The sequence below is a fragment of the Oryctolagus cuniculus genome, chromosome 15 (genome assembly GCF_964237555.1).
Source record: "Oryctolagus cuniculus chromosome 15, mOryCun1.1, whole genome shotgun sequence".
NCBI classification, from domain to species: Eukaryota; Metazoa; Chordata; class Mammalia; order Lagomorpha; family Leporidae; genus Oryctolagus; species Oryctolagus cuniculus.
Window position 1 is genome coordinate 17,396,532 of NC_091446.1, and position 17,205 is coordinate 17,413,736.

At 53.4% G+C, this 17,205-nt stretch overlaps 1 protein-coding gene across 9 annotated transcripts in view; it reads right to left on the reverse strand.

Annotated features, from left to right (window-relative positions):
- Nucleotides 1-9,332: 9,332 nt before the first annotated feature.
- The window catches only part of VTI1A (vesicle transport through interaction with t-SNAREs 1A), a 375,822-nt gene continuing 367,949 nt past the window's right edge, over nt 9,333-17,205 (reverse strand). For all 9 annotated transcript variants that reach the window (XR_011382257.1, XM_002718711.5, XM_070057223.1 and 6 more), the window contains one exon: nt 9,333-10,410. Coding sequence is in view for 6 of the 9 variants with exons in the window: in XM_070057223.1 (XP_069913324.1) it covers nt 10,265-10,410 (146 nt within the window). In the remaining 3 variants the exon portion in view is untranslated. The remainder of the gene's footprint in view (nt 10,411-17,205) is intronic.

The window sequence follows — 17,205 nt, forward strand, 5'->3', positions numbered from 1 at the left end:
CCATGTTTCTGAGAAACCTAATGAAAATAAATTACTCTGTGGAATACAGCAAATAAACAGATTTTCACAAACAATAACCCTGTGGATATTAGAAAAAAAAAAAAAAACACAAACGTGAGGGTATGAGGAAGGAGGCAGCGCGGAGCTCAGAGAGAACGGAACTTGAAAGGAATGCCTGAATGAGATGTTAGGAACAGCAACACATTAATGAGAACTAGCAACAGGCATTCTCATGGTTTCCTCCACCTCCACCCCCTTGGCTTTTGGAGCGATGCCTCCCCATCTCTGAGACAGGCTCCAAGCACTGCTCCTGACACCCACTGCCCAAGTGATCCAGTTAATGTAATCGCACCATCCTCAGGAACCACGAAACTGCCGTCCCCCAGGGAAGGAGGCTGTCGCTGTTACGAAGGGAAGAGCAATTAATTAGGGGTCTCGGTTGAATGTGACCGTGTTCTACATGGGTTCTAATCCCACCCTCTAATGAGTTCTCTCTGGGAAGCTGAGCTGGAGCGAGCCGGAAGACAGCACTTGAAGTGCAGCGAGTTGAATTACCCACTACTGGGATCTACTCCTTCCCGTCTGAAAGGGTGCTGCGGGTGCTTTCCCGTTCGGATTCAAGGAGAGGCAACTTGATCTAAGAGGACTGGTTCATTCACTGATTCCAGAAAGGTTACCTTAAAGCGGCAGCCCTGGCCACATAATTGGTGGGCCCCACTGAAAAATGGAAATTTGGGGCGCTTGTTCATAAACCAAGAAACTTGCATTCTCTCTCTTCCCCAGTCTCTCTTTAGATCGGTCATGGTGTCTTTTTAAAGATTTTATTTATTTATTTGAAAGTCAGACTTACACAGAGAGAAGAGAGAGAGAGAGAGAGAGAGAGAGAGAGAGAGAGAGAGAGTCTTCCATCTGCTGGTTCACTCCCCAATTGGCTGCAACAGCCAGAGCTGCACTGATCCGAAGCCAGGGAGCCAGGAGCTTCCTCCGGGTCTCCCACCCGGGGGCAGGAGCCCAAGGACTTGGACCATCTTCTACTGCTTTCCCAGGCCACAGCAGAGAGCTGGATCAGAAGTTGGGCAGCGGGTCTTGAACTGGTGCCCATATGGGATGCGGCACTACAGGCGGCAGCGTTGCTACACCACAGCGCCGGCCCCAAGTTGTGGTGTCTTTAATTTGCTAGTTAATTTGGAGTTCTAAGTAAAAAATTTTAAATTATTAGTATAACTCTTATTGCTCATCTCTTATTTTGTACAATGCCCATTTTAAGTGCAAAGGTCAGAATATGTGACACACATGTGTTGCATGCTGTACTTCATGGTTTTCCATAGGATGGGGCCCTGAGCTGGCCAGGGGAGAGAGAAGCAAGACTTGGAAAGGCTGAGAGAAGGAAAAGGGGATCTTCCCAGGTGCTCCCTTCTTCAACTTCTTGCAGGGGAGACTCGGGGCAGCATGAGCTCTTGAGCCTAGCTGCCCTTCCTGCCAGCTGCTAGCCCAACCTGTGTGCCCCAGGCCTAGGGCAGAAGGCCAAGCCAGGCAGCTAACTCACAGGAGCTGGGCATTCCCTAGAGATCCTGCAACCTTTGTGCCAGGCAGGACACACGAAGTGCCTGGATCAGGGTGGGCTTCAAGCCCACCCCCACGGAGTCCACTGGGGACGCCTACCACGAGCCTCACCCCAAACTCCGATAGGCCGCGGAGTGCATGTGCCCAATCCCCACCCTTCCGTGGCTGTCTGGGTTGGGGGCAAGTCTGGCATTCAGGCAGAAGACAGTCACAGCCAGGAGGGATGCAACGGAGCTGTTCTGTGTTGACTTAAAAATAAATAAAATCCATCTGGGAAACCTCAGCACCAGCAGTGTGAATGGGGGTGTGCCCAGGGAGGCTGGTAAAAGACCTGGTCTGGAGTTGTTGGATGGAGGGATCAGCAAGGGACTGCAAGGGGAGGTGACAGCGACGATGGTCCAGCTCTTGGTGCTCCTGGAAGTTGCTCTTCCTGGTGCAAAAAAGTCCCAGTAAGGCTGGAGTGAGCTCCCACGTTTGCTGGATGACCTTCTGCAAATCTCATCCCCTCTCTGAGCCCCGTTCCCCTCCTGAAGATGAGCAGGTTGGCCAGAATGGCCCCTAGGCCTGCACAGCTCAAAGGTCCCATGAACCTGAGCTCCTCCACCTGGCGGCTTTTTGGCACTCAAACTGTCACCACTGAGGATGTCAGAGCTCAAAGGATGCCGATGCCACATTGCCTCGCTCCAGATTCCTGCTGTCCCCGGCTGTTTTCTGTTCCGCTGGCACAGGCGTTCGGGGAGGCCCGCCTGGAGGGGACACAAGGCTGCATTTGTGGCTGCATGGCACCTCCTGTGTCCAGACTTAGCACAGTGTCCCTGTGTCCAGAGGTGAGAGGGCCAAATCAGCCACGCGCAGAGACCTGGGTTTGACTTGTGTTTTCCCCTTCCCACGCAGTGATGGCGGGGGTGGGCAGCCCCTCTGGAAGGGGCTCCTGTTCCAACTCCCACTTGCTTGCAGCCCATGACTTAGCCATGCACCTCGTTGGCCTGTGACGCCCCTGCAAGCACCTCTCAGCCACTAGTCAACCCCCCCCCCCCTTGATATTTTGGGCTTATGATTGCTTGCCAATCCAACCTTTCTCATTTAATAACAACAAACAAAAGATCCTACCAGTCAGGCCTGGTCTCCATAGTCCCGGTTTCCTATCCCCTGCTTCGCCTGGGCTGGGCCTGGACAGGGGACCAGGGCTGTCACTCCAGCCACACTCCTGTGCAGACACAGTCGTGGGACTGCAAGGGGGAAAGGGCACTGAGCACTGTCCACTGGCCATGTGATTCAGGGTGGGGCATTCACCTCCGGAGCAGCAGTGCAAAGTGGGAGAGGCAGGGGCACCTCGAGGTGACAGACACCCCAAGAGCAACCTGTCTCAGACCAGAGAGCAGGTCAGGATCCTGGGAGTGACCGCCCGGGGCAGTGAGACTATCTCGCTTCTTATCTATTTTCTTTACCACATGTCTTCAGGGCCTGGAATACAGTAGCTACTCAATAAATATTTATTGCCTGGATGAATAAATCTGATTACACATTTCCTGCTTCAAACGGGGGAGGGTTTGAATATTTAGAAGCCATGTTGGGGACAATAATGAGCTCGCTGAAGCCATTCAGTTCTCCTTGCTCTAAAGTTGTTTTCTTTAGAAACACAGCCCAGAGCTCTGGAAGCGAGGGCTGGGGTGAATGAGTGAGATGGGAACGGAGCGGAGAGGCTCTGAGGGTCACAAAACCACAGTGTGGGGAGGGTCTGAGCAGGGCGTGGGGAATCCATTTTGAGTCCTTTCCCAAAGGCCAAACTGTGCACCCGGGGACCCTGGACCTCCTTCTGCCTCTGCAGGGCCGGGGCTGGCCCAGGCTGCAGCAGCTCCCAGAAAGAAACAACCTGTTGGACTCAGCTTCCCTGCGCTGACTCCACCCCTGCGTGGCACCTCGTCCTCCCTCCTCCCCAGCAAGGACGCGGTTGCTGTGGGACCTGCCAGCCTATCCCTCTGGGGACCTGGTCCCGGAAAACCCGGGGGTCCCTTCCCTGCCCATCCTTTTTCCAAAGACCACCAAGCGCCTCCTCGTGGGGTGGACTTCTCTTCCCGAGCCCCAGATCTGCATGTAGCAGAGGGTCAGACAACTCACCCGGGAGGACCTGTAGGGATGAGGCTGCCTAGGGAACAAATTCAATCCGCATTTTCCTTGCATTCAAGGTCAGAAATGAAAGGAGTTGCGATTTCGGCATCTCCAGCCCATAGGGAGCCACTGTGCGGGCAACGGCACATCCCTCAGAGACACCAAGGCCTCGGCCACTCCTTGCGTCCAGAAGTGATGCGAGCCCGGGAAGGGGACGCTGCGGGCAGTGTCACGCAGTGGGGCCAGCAGGCTCCGGTCTCTGCTGCTGTACCAGCGTGTGGCTGCTGCCTTTCCACCGAATTCAACAACAACTGCCCATCCTGCAGGGAGGAGCTGGATTCTGGCTGCACCCTCAGCTGCTCTCCCTCCTGATGGTGCAAGATAAGGAAAACCAAGGGAAAAATGCAGTCAGTAGGTCGAGTCCAATGCCGGCCGTGCCGCAGGGCCCCCGTGAAGGTCAGCGGAGGGTGCCCAGGCGGCCTGGGTCCTCGGCAGAATCTTCTGGAGAGGGGCTGGTGCCGGAGGATGATTTCATTCTCAACTCTGTGGGGCTTCAGCATGAAAAAACCATTTCTCTGCGACACAGCTACTTTTCCTGGCACAATAAGTGAAAAATAAAAAAGTTGCAGCAACAAAGCAGCGCCAAGCTGGAGAGGGGCCTTGGCCACCCCCCCCGCCCCCCGCACCGCCCCTTCCTGTCCTCTTTTGAGCACACCTGGGGCAGCCCAGGGAGCTGGGGGAGGCAGCTGTGCTGAACGGGGCCGTCCTGCCCCCAGGACAAGCCCAGGCGGCCTCGGCGGAGCTGCGTGTGCAGTCGATCAATATGGGCCTCGGAGCCAGAGCGCTATTATTCACGCCAAAGGGCCCTGTGTGGATGAAGGGAGGAGGGCTGTGTGGGTTCGCGGGTTCACGGCATCACGGCACAGAGCTCCGCGGCGTGGCCTCTCCCCCGTGCCTGCGTGGCGGGGGCGGCGCGATTCGCGAGGCCACTCCGGTCGAGCAAGTGCTTTCCCCACGGCGTGCTGGGGAGCCCCGGGAGGCTTGGCAACAGGACTGCGTGTGCCGTGGGCAGGGGTCCCAGAAGACAAGCTCCGGTCTTTCCTCTTCTTTGGTTCTCCTTTTCTGTTCCGGGATGCACCCCACTGACCACCTCCTACGCTCGGGTCTCGGGGGATCCGCCGGTTCTTCCCTTCCTACCCACCTGGCTCTGCCACGTTGGATTTGTCGGGCTTGTCTCTGCTTACTGACTTGGCATCTCACGCAGACAGGTCTCCTCTCTGGGCAGCCCACAGCAGGAAGGCACACTGACCTCAACTCAGTCACCCATTTCAGGATGCTGTGGCTCCAGTCACACACAGTCCCCAGGTGCAGTGCCTGTGGCTTCAAGACCTTTCCTGGGCTGTCCACAAGTCAGCTGCCCCATTATAAAACAAGTAAACAGAAAAGGCCGGCATCTGGTCTAACAGCCACTTTGTGTGGCCCACCTCTGGCAGGTGCCACTCTTTCAGCCGCACAAACAAGACCGTGTCTTGGGTCAAGTTTAAAGTCAGTGAGTTACAGCATGGGGTCGGGTCAAGTTTGAGGACTGAGTTCTAGACACAGGCAGCACCCTCAACCAGGGCCTTCAGAGTTGCACTGGGGCCACTCATCACAGGAAAAATGGCTCTGGGGACATCTCTTGAGGTGGGGTGGCCAGTCTAAGGGGGAGGTTGGCTGATTTGGCCTGAACTGAAATGGCGGCAGGAGACACTCTGGACCATGGGGCAGCTGCTGTTCTATACCAACCACGAGCAACGAAGCTTGAGACTGGGTCTCCCCTTGTTCGTGCCTGCAGGCTGTCTGTCCTATATGTTACCTCCTGCAGGCCCATCTGTCCTGCGCAGGAGACACCATCTCTTCCCAGCACACCCATGGCCAAGCCACACAGGGGATGCAGGTGCTGTGGGGATGGGAAGAGGGGAGCAGAAAGAGGAAGGGAGATTGGTATTCCAAATTCTCTGGTCCCCAGTCTTGAGGGTGCTCACGAACCAGGCCTCTGGGGCACCTTCCAATGTCAGGGAAACTCATCCAACGGGAAGGCAGGGAGGACGGCACACACCTGGCTGAGGATGACCAGGGGGCAGTCTGTCTTCTCTGGCCCCTCAAGCTCAGAGCCCACGGAAAACCAGCTCAAGTCACCAATGAAAAGTCACAGAAAGGAAACAGGATGGAAGGCCCATCCCCACCAAGTGCCACTCCAGTCGCCTGCGAGGAAGGCACTGTTTGTAATGAGCTCCAGGCGACGGCATAGCCCCCAGGACGCCTCCTGCCCCAGCCTCCCAGAGCCAGCAGTCTGGACACACAAGTCCTCCTTTAAGGCGTCCCTGCTTACTCTCGCCCCAGACCACATTCCTCCAACCACACACTCAGCGAGAGGGGAAGGCAAGTGGCCCAGAGACTGGAGACTCACAGCCGTCCCTTTGAAACCAGCGCTGGCCACAGCTGCCCGACCGGCCGCCCGACCGGCCTTGGCTCTGGACTTGGCCACCCAGTGCTCACTTCCCCCAGGAAAGCGCCCTCTGCTCCCAAGCACGTGGTGCCCCACCGGGCTGGCAGTTCAAACCAGAGATGAGGAAATCGTCGCTTGTGGCTCATTCTCGGACTACGTAGACAAACTGCTATAAATATTGATGATGGGAAATTTCATTATTTAAAAAATCCTGCTCTAAATTTCCAGTGAACTCCACGAAGAATGCCTGCTGAACAGGTTGCAAATTAAGAACAATTATTTTTCTCTTCTGCATTTAAATATAACGTACAGCTAAAGTCATTGAAAGGGGTTAACATCAACCTTAATTAAATATTAAAGTGTGCCTGTTCCTGCTGCTATTGTTGCCCCTCGAATAAGATATAACCTATTTTTGACAAGTTTTCATCTTTCTCTGTGGAAGACGCTACATGAAACCAAATCACTGGCAAAGAGGAGCGTAATGAATAATCTATTTCATATTCCAACAGTACCCAGAGCTCAGAGTGGAAAGATATTCAGTCAGATGATGGCAAGAAGCCGCTGGGGTACCACGTGACACAGCTAATGTTTAAATAATAATAATAAAAAAAAGCGATAAACAAATCATTAGCCCTTAACAGTTGTTTAATGCAATTTGTTAATGAACGTAATGCTGGAGACTAATAATGAAAGAAAATAAAAACGTCTAAACAGGCGCCAAGTTGCTGGCGATGCGCAATTATTTCCTTGTCAAGTTTTTATGATTTAATGAGCCCCTCTGGGACTGACGGCTGTCAGTCAGTCGTGACTTTTTGACACCATTACAACTTCAAATACAGCAGCAGGCAGGCTGTTTTCCTCGGATTTGAAATACTGAAATGATCTGACAGTTTTAAAGAAAAGATGTGCAGGGGAAAAAAAAAGGAGAAAGAGGGAGAGGAAGACAGTGGCTTTCTCTCTTCCCTTTCTTCCCTCCCTCCTTCTCGGGGCTGATAATCTCTGGATGCTGTTTGGAAATGAAAACCCAATCACTGAGGTCATTATCTGATGAGGTTTTTGGAGCAAGCAGGCTTTTTTCCCCCTCTTTATTTCTTTACTTAATGATAACCCTCAATGGGCCTGCCCCGCATGGGACGGCCAGAGCCGCACAATTTTGTTCACCATTAATTTCAGCCTTTGAAGCTCAGGGCTCAGAAGCAGTAGCAAAGCAAACCCCCCACCAAGCTGGTTCCAAAATAAGACAATCCAGCCTGCCTGAAACAGAATAGCAAATGGCTCCCAGCCCCAGCCTGGCGGCTGACGTCACGCCCGCCCGTTCGCAGGCCTTCGCCTTCAACACGGAACATTTAAAACTCTTTACAACTTAAGAGACTTTAATTGCGTTGCTTTTGATTCTGGAGCAGGGTAGCATCATCGCTTTATTTATTCTGCCAGGGCAATGGTTTAGTCTGCATGAATTTTCTATGGCCAGGGCCTCCTTGCCATCTTCCTCCTCCACGTCTTCCTCTTCATCCCCCCACCCCCACCCCATCCTGTCCAACAGCGTTTTTAACAAAGGTTCCCGACTTTGGAAATATCCATCAAGCAGAGCCCACAAGGTACCTAGAACCTCTCTCAGATTGTGGAGCATGGGGGAGGGCAGGCGCCCAGCCTCCTGTGGGGCTCCCTAGAGTGGCGGGCAGGGGGCACTCAGGGGCCCTGCTGACCCGCCTCCTCCCAAGGCGCTCACCAGCGGGGTCTAGGTGAGGATTGAGGGAGCTGTTAGGCCAAGAATTCTCTGTTCATAGCCTTACCACTCCCAAGGTTGAACTGGGGACAAAATCACAGCCTAGAGCTGATAAAGACGTTGAAGGAGCCACGGAGTCGTGAACAATGCACTCTTTTTCGTTCTCATTTCGTCTGCTTCAACACGAGCGCTGGTTTTAGTGAAACACTTAGAGCCGGCACATTGAGATGCTCGGATCAACCTGGCCTGCCAGCTGGCCTTGGGAAGAGTCTGTGAGCTTGTGGACGGGACAGCTGGAGGGGGTGACCACTTACACACCCCCGCCAGGATGCACAGCTTCAACGGAGGCCAGCAGAGGGGATGGCAGAGCGCCCGCACGGGCTGCTGGTGTGTCAGAATGGGAAGGGGGCGTCCTCGCTTCGTAATGGCTTCCTCCATGGGATTAGCCCATACAGAACCCTGCTATCAGCAGGATGAGGTGGGGCCCACGCAGATGGGAGAATCAGCAAGGCTTCCGCCTGCCTTGCTGTCCTACTTGGTTCGGCTTAAATCCCACACCATCCCTCCAAAGTCAAGGGCAGCTCTACTGACACAGCACCAGATGATCCGTCGGAGCTAAGACCCATTCCTCTGGTGCATCTGTCATTTCCTCACGAAACTACTTTGGTTCTCCCTTCTGAGTTGGGGAGAAAAAAACCAAAAAACCCAGTGCTACCTTCGGGTGCCCTTGGTCCCTGCGCACAGGTGGTTAGCATTGTTTATAAAGAGAACAGTCTGCTTTTCAGGCATTCAAAGCTTCCAATGGCATTCAGACGTTGGTGCAGCGGACCCCAGAAATGCCTATGAAGTCTTAAGAAAAACACATTTGGGGCCGGCGCAGTGGCTCAATAGGCTAATCCTCCACCTTGCGGCGCCGGCACACTGGGTTCTAGTCCCGGTTGGGGCGCCGGATTCTGTCCCGGTTGCCCCTCTTCCAGGCCAGCTCTCTGCTATGGCCAGGGAGTGCAGTGGAGGATGGCCCAGGTGCTTGGGCCCTGCACTCCATGGGAGACCAGGAAAAGCACCTGGATCCTGGCTCCTGCCATCGGATCAGCGCGGTGCGCCGGCTGCAGCGGCGGCCATTGGAGGGTGAACCAACGGCAAAGGAAGACCTTTCTCTCTCTGTCTCTCTCTCACTGTCCACTCTGCCTGTCAAAAAAAAAAAAAAAAAAAAAAAGAAAAACACATTTGGCTTTACGACTGGGGGAAAATGGCCTCAGCCTGGGCAACTTTTAAGCCTGATCACAAATGGGCTCATTTCGCGCGCGATTCCAGGTTCCCTCAGACAGAAAGAAATGAAAATGATCACAAAGCATGCTAGAGGTTTGAATGCACAGTGAATTCAGGAAGGCTTGGTTGACATTATTGTTAGTAAAAAGAAAAAAAAATCCAAGTCACAATCCCTTATTCTTTTAAAGGAGGTGAGTGAACATTTTCCTTCAAGTTTATTTCCAGTGGATCACCCTATAGGAGTCGCCCACGTTTATAATCACATTGGAAATTTCACACCGACAGCGCCGTGAGCTTGCTCTCGCTGAAATATTCATGTCCTCTTTGCATACTGGCCTGGGTGTGGAGGGGACCTTGTCAGACCTTTGCATGTAGCAGGGCTGCTTTTGGCAGTGCAAATATTAAAACCGAATGCAGACAGAGACGCCTACACAGGTCAGGGAAGACAAGGTCACAATTAAATTCTGTGCTAGGGCTCGCTCTGCCAGCAACTTCTGAAGTGGATGGGATCGGGGGAAGGCAAGGAAATATTTCTCATAGCCAGTGGCCAAAGTTGTGAAAAGTGGGTATTGGGCAGGTCCAGCAAAAAATATTCTTAGGTTTCCAAAAAAAAAAAAAAAAAAAGAAAGAAATTATGCAACAGAAAAACAAGGAAAGTGCTAAGTCAATTTCCTGCACAACTGACATTAAATACCCATCTTTGTAAAAATAAATACTCGGGCGAGTTTGGTGTCTTCATTACGCCTGGGCGGGGACAGGGCTCCTTTGCTGGGCTCTGCTTTTGTCTGCATTTTTATCCTCGGCCATCACAGAAGGGTTTTTTGGTGACAAGAGGTGTGTGACTGACCCCTCATGCCCTCTGGCAAACCACGAGCCCTGGCCGGTCTACAAGGTACTGAAGCATGGCACCGGGGCAGTTTTGGTGAGGGGAGGAAGTGACCAAAAGGCAAACGAGTATCCACCTTCCCTCAACACACAAATCTGGGTGAAGACAAACCAGGCATGCAAACGGAACAGAAAACGTTTTCACACTCCCGGCCCTCCAGCCGAACAGCGGGGTCACCCAGGGGCTGTCAGCGCGGAAGAATGATTCATGTGACCATTTTGTCTTAATTACTCAGAACAGGCCGCCGTCGCTGTTTATCCGGGGGAGCAGATGCATCAGTGTCCTCTGACAGAGAAAGTGATGGCCATGAGGATGGTGATGACCACGACGATGCCCAGGATGACGAGCAGGAGGCGGTTCTGGATGATTCTGGAGGAGAGCAGAGGAGACAGAACACACGTGTGACGCAGGACATTCCCACGAGGACCACCGGAGAGGCCAGGGCGGCTGGGCAAACCCCGGCTTTGGAGCGGGGAGGGCCGGGGGGTGTGGCGCACGCTTGTATGTGATCGTGCAGGGTTTTGGTTCTACAAACAACCCATGCGCGTCTCCGCGACGCCCGGGCTCCCTGCACTGGGGGCGGCGCTCACAGCAACGCTGGAGCGAATCAAATGCCTTGCGAGGCTCCGAGTTCTGTGCAGTCTCTTTAGGTGATCAAGGGCCCCATGTGTGCGTCTCTTTAATTTAAAATGTGAGCTTCATTTTTTCACAGCGTTTCCTGTTCAAGCAAAAGACTCCAAGGAAACGTGTGTCAGTAAGGTACTTACCGGTGCAAAAATACCCTGGGAAAAGTGGGAGAGGGAGAGAGCGACAGATTTGGGGAGGAGAGGATGGGATTAAGAAGAAGCAGTGTCACACCTGCAGCTCAGGCTAGGAACCCGTCATCTGTCGCTGTGGCTCACACTGCAGCACGCAGCGGGAAATGTTACATTTGCTCCGTGGCAAAAAAAAAAAAAAAAAAAAAGGATGGAAATGAGCAATCACAAAGTATTCCAGGTGCCCACTGCGCACTGGTGGTAGGGGACGCCCACCTCTGGGGATTCTAAGCCCTTGGTTCTGGCCCTGCCAAAGGAACCCAGGAGGAGGACCAGAGTGGAGACACAGGCTCCCCGGCCCCTGCGGAGAGCTTCTGATGAAGTTGTTTCATAATTTGTTACCTCATTTGGAGAAAAGAGGTCGAACGTGGAATCCTTTGTTGAGACTTTCAAAGGGAACCCGAGTCAAACAGCCTCGCCCACGCTGGCTATCAGGGAACCACACAGGAATAGACACGGAGTGCCTGGCCGTCTGGCCGCCCGACCACCCGGCTGAGACCGCACCCATCCCATCAGGCCATCTCCTGACGTCACGCAGCCAGAGGTCTACGGCCTCGTGTGAGATGCCGAACACGGGACAGGGGTCTTCCCCGGGCGGGGGATTGGTGGGAGTCAGCCATGCCCCAGGCAACGTGGCCCTTACCCTCCTCCTTTGCAGCTTCACCAGGAAACCCTTGCAGAGTACCCGCAGCCTTCCCTAGATTGTGGATGGGTGTAATTCCTGGCAGGTGCCACGTTTTGGGTTCGGCCAGGTTCCTCCTCACCGGCCCCTTTTGGCCCCGCCTAAACGGGCGGCTGGAGACTGTCATCTCAGGCCAGCCCACTCCCTTGCGCCCCCCGTGAGGACCAGCTCCCTCTCCTCCTGACAGGTTACAAAATGATCACATTTGCTGGCTCGTCTTCCGCACAACTGCCTTTGCTGCTGTGTCCACGTCCCTCACGGGAGATGAATGGTCGGCCCGGCCCTCATTTATCACGCCGGGCTCAGCGAAGATCCGTCTCGTTTATTTCTTCCCTTCCCCACCAGAAAGCCTGCACCCCCACATTAATTCTGCTGCGATGACAGCTAATTCAGACTTAACAGGCCACTCTGACTCAGGAGGCGGCGACACCCACTGTCCCCCAAACAAGTAAATAGAAGCGGGACTTCACGGCTTATTAAAGTGAGTCTAATCACGAACTCCGATCGGGGCTGTGTGCTGGCTCCATTTAGAACCTACACTGAGTTTCTTCCTTTCTTTGGAAGGAACAGATCTTCGGAATAGTCCTACCCATCACGTTCGCCCAAGCCACTGTCAGAATTTCTGCTTACCACAAGGCACCCGCATCAGCCTTGCGACAGGAATCGGCAACATGGAAACTCAGCAGTAAAACAGATTAAAAGCAGGAGGATTCTTTAAAAGTCTGCCTGAAGTAATGCCCAGCTGTGTGTCCCCTGTACAGCTCGGTTGACAACCATTTTATTTTGTGGGCTGAGGCCCTCCCAGGCATTCATGGTGCTGATAAAGGATTACTGGTGGGTGTTACTGGTTTTATCCGAGGCGTGGTTAAAAAAGTGAACACACAGGAGTCCCCGAGTCCTTGCTTCTTCCCTGGTCTTCCTAATTGGGCTTCACCCCTCCTTGGTGCATCCACAGAGCCTGGTGGCTTCCCCTTCCGCACCCGCTCTGCTGCTCCGCACACTGGCCTGGGCGCACCTGCTGGAGGACACCCTGTAACTCCAGCCCACAGCCCAGACAACTGTCCAAAGGATGCTGATGGGAGGACGCAGGCCCTGGTCGTCGAGATCATTCAGATCAAGGAAGGATGGAGAATGTGCAGAAAAATCTCAGAGAGTTTGCACAGAAATGGCTGCAGTTCGAAGCGGAAACAAGCCCTTGACGATGGAACTCCTCACCACCACACCTTTTCCAAGCACTGCTGGGTCTTCCACCTGATGCAGAAGACGCCCGGGGAAGGGAGGTGTGTGCTGGAGGAAGCCAGAGGGAGAGGGCATTTGTTTCCAGACCCAGAGGGTACACACAGGGAGCACACACGGAGTTGGAACAGAGTTGAGAGTAAGCGTTAACTGGCCAGGCCATTGATCCAGTATTCGACCTCAAAGGAGCTGGGCAAATACAGCCCTCACAGGGACCAGAACAGCGAGTTGTCAGGGCTCTCAAGTGGACAGGACAGAGCCAGCCAGGAGCGGGGAAACAAGGCTGGCACCAATGGGCCCCAATTGTGAAGAAGCCTAGATGTTAACAAAGCTAGGGCTGTGGGCCTGTGTCGCTCTGGCCAAAGCAGAAAGGAATGCAGTTCAGGGAGAGTTCGAGAAACAAGCCAGGCAGAGGAGCTCCCGGCTAGTGAGTGAGGTAGACCAGGAACTTAGGGGGAAGCCCAAAGTCACTGGCTCCTAACTTTGGGCAAGGGAGGGGCTGCCGCTCAACTGGGTCTGCAGCGAGCAGTCTTAATCTCCCTTTGAAAATGCAAACTGTGTTTACCCAGTAAATAATTTAAGAAAGAATATACACTTGAAAGAAGACATCCATTGAAACAGCCAGGCTAAATTGCCTCCAGGCAAAAACTTGCGTATTTGCATGCTGCATTCTATTAAGTGAGCACTCTGTGGCTCTAAAAGAATGCAGAGCCAAATTAACAGGAATGTGGGCCCGAAACATCAAGGATTCTCCAAGTTTACATTATGAATCACAGTGCTGTTGATATAAGATGAATTAACCATTTACTTTGAGGCTGAACTCACAAAGTACTATTGAACATACTGATCCCCGTGTGGAACCCAGGGAGCGGTTAATCTTTCCATTGCCAGTCTCCTCCCCTTCTGGAAACAAGCTCCTGCGGGTGGCAGGCGGAATCAGAGAAGGCTGGTTCAAGTGCAGGAGGCAGGCGTGGCACCTGGCACGGTTCTCTGCTCTAACTTGCGGAGTACAGGAATGCCACTGCACTCTCAGCCAGCCAGTTCACCTCTACTTCTAGGCACCGGCTGCACTGCCCTGTCCCCTGATGACAGGCGTGGCCAATGAATGCCAGCAAAAGTGCAGGGTGTCACTTCCAGTGGAAGCATCTAACTCCCGGCGCTCCACCCTCCGGCTGGCCGCTTCCTTGCCGCTCTGCTTCCGGGGGTTTCCAGGGAACGCAGTTGCAGGGCCGGGGAGAGGCTTCCTGCCTGGATCCCGGAGTCAACGCGTGGAGGATCACTGCCCCACAGGCTCATCTGCAATCCCAGCGGACTTCATGGAGCCAGTGAGGTCTGGGAGTTGTTTGATACTGCAGCATAGCATAGACATCCCAAGTGGTGGCAGGAGACATCTGACCAAGGTGAGTGAGGCTCTGGTCTAATGCATTCCAAAAGCCATGGTATGACCAAGGTTGATGTGGCCTCTTTCTTCAAAGAATAGCTTTTTGCCTCTTGGTTATCAAAACCTGGATCCCTTTCTGTCTGCTCGGTCCTAATACTTCTCACTGAAGAATCTAGGCTCTGTCCACCTGGAGCCAATGCTACTGTGTATTAATGGTGGTGACATCACAGCTGAGGGTTCAGCAAGTGCAGCTCGAAATTCTGCTTCCTGTGTCTCGCAGGCAAGCATCAGGGCGTTCATCTCTCCATTCCAAATATCTGATGCCACCCCTGGTTGCAGGTACAGGGCTGCGACCTAAACTAAGACGGCCAGTGTATTCCACGCCCCTGGCCACAGTGACTGGACCGGGTGCAGGCTTGTGACTTAAGCCAGTCCATCAGAGTGAATCTCACTTGGGACGTTGGGTCACCTGGACAGGCTGGTGTGTGGATGTCAGGCTTGGATCTGGGCAGCCTCTTTTTTCCCATGAGGGAAGCCAGCCTACAAAAGAAGCTGAGACGCAGAGGACAGCGAATAGGAGCCCCAGTTCTGAAGGCACGGTGGCCCCTACAGCATGGGCCACTGCATGAGAAAATAAACTAACTTCATTTTCAAGTCAGTTTGAATTGGATCTGCTATTACGTTGTGGCCTAAAAGCACTTTTAGATTGAGTCCAAATCCAAGTCTTCCATCTACAGCGTGTTTTCCCTCCTTCTTCCAAGTACTTCCTGATCATGCCCACATCTCACCCTAGAAATTTCCAGTGCATCTTCTTACCACTACACTGACCACATGGCTTTTTGGGTTTTGTGCAGTTTTCCCCAGTAAAAAGTGGGGCTTCTGTGGTCTCACGTCCCCCCGGTTTCTCTCGGCTGCTGTGCACAAGCGCAGCCGTGGGACTTGGCTGTTCTGTTAGTCGCCGTCCCATTAAGGATGCCAGCCGTGTCCTAACTCCTTAGCAAGGCTGCATTCATTAGTTGGAGAGTGCATGACACTTTGCAGGTGCAGCGTCTTGTCCTGTACCTGCCTTCCTGCCTGGCCGACTGGCCTGGAATAATGATGTGCCACCTTTGGGGTCTGACACAAGAGTTACAATTAGCAATTGTGAGAGCACGGAATACACTCTGGGCAAGGGAGCGCGTGCTTCTCTCTGGCCACTTCCCAAAAACAAGGGCCGAGGGAAAAGATCTCCATCTTCAATGCTGGCATCCACCAGGGAGATGAAACAGGAGTAGGGGGAATCGGCCAACTGTCAACAACCTTGAACGAGAACTTTCACGTGAAGCATTTCTTGTAGAGCCGAGCTGGATTTGGGTGTTTACCCTGCCACCTGATGATGCCCAGGCAGGGTCTTGTATGTCCTACGTCTCCGGGAGGGATTCCCAGCCCTACTCTGCTCTGATTCCACAGGTGGACTTGTGATCCAGGTAGGCCCAGCCAAATAGCTCTCTGCCTCCTGCACAACCATTTGTTCAAGAATTGGTGTTCCAGCAGAGCCAGATGGAATCTTATGGGGATTTTGCTAGAGAATCAAGGACAAGGTAACATCTTTATTGGGATCCACTGTAGGGACAACAGAAGCTCAGGGCAGCTGAGGGCCACTGTTACTAACATGCAGGACGGCCACCCAGCCAAGAGCTAGACAGTAAGAGACAAATTCCTGAACATATAATTTGAACCCCTGGATTCTGCAGCTGCATGCCTAAAACTTGTATTTCCCAGCTATAGTGGCCAAACAATTCCCTTTTGCTTTGAGCAAGTGTGGTTAGGAATTCTCTCAGTTTCAATCACACTGATCATTTAACAGGGTTAAATCGTTCTCCACCAAATTCAAGTCCACCAGGAATCTCAGCATGGGACCTTATTTGGAGACAGGGTTTTTGAAATACAATTCATTAAGGATCCTGGATTTAGGGGGGCCTTCAACCCAGTGACCGGGGTCCTTACAAGAAGAGTGCACACAGAGACGCAGGGAAGAGGGCCCTGGGAAGCGGAGACGGAGGCTGGAGCTGTGTCGTCCCAAGCCAGGGGATGTGTGGAGCTACTGAAATCAGGAAGAGGGAGGAAGGCTTCTTCTCCAGAGGCATCATGGCCCTGCCAACTCCTGACTCCCGACTCGAGCCTCCAGAGCAGGGAGAGGCGGCTGTCTCTGGAGCCCCCGACTCTGTGGGGCTTTGAGGAAGCCACCCTGGGAAGCCGCTGCACTGAGCTCCTGCGTCCAGACCAGCGCATGGACCCGGGCAGGTGGTCGTGGGCTGCATGCTGTTTTCCTTTCCCATCTCTGCACTGTACATTCACTGTGGATCTACCCAAAGTCCTCCTTGTCACAGGGCAGGACGGTCCTGGCCGTATCCCCTGCGAGCTTTGCACACGGCTGCGGGACTCACCACCTTCCAGAGCTTTGGTTCTTTCATCTCAGAATGAGAATTTACACTCACAAGCACAGCCCATAGCCTCCCAAAGCCAGGCGAGATGAGGGAACTGAGGGGCCTATCCCAAACTCTCTTCCCACAAGACTCCTGCCTCTGGGATCAGCCATTTAAAACAGGGAAACAAGCGAACGTTCTCTCTGGGCAAACCTGTCAAGGCATCAGATGCCATGAACAGTCCACAGGTGTGCACATTAGTGGAGGAGGAATCAGTCGTCTGGGAGTCCTGAGGGCATGGGACAAAGGACAGAGACGCAGTGACAGGTCGGGGAACAAGCAAGCTCTCCAGCAAGGCCTGAGCCTTGGTTTCCATACTGAGGCTCGGTCCGGAGCAGGTTCACCATTTCCAAATTCCTACTTGATTAACAGGGACTGGCACCCGTTTTCTGTAAAAGGCTGGAGAGTAAATGCATTAGTTTTCTAGGTTTGCCAAGACCAAGTGCCACACACACGGGCTGAAACAGCAGAAATATGTGTTCTCACACTTCCAGGGGCCGGGAATCTGAGGTCAAGGTGTCAGTTAGCAGCTGTGGTCCCCTCCGAGGGCAGTGAGGAGGCCCTGGTCCAGCCTGCCCCTCAGCT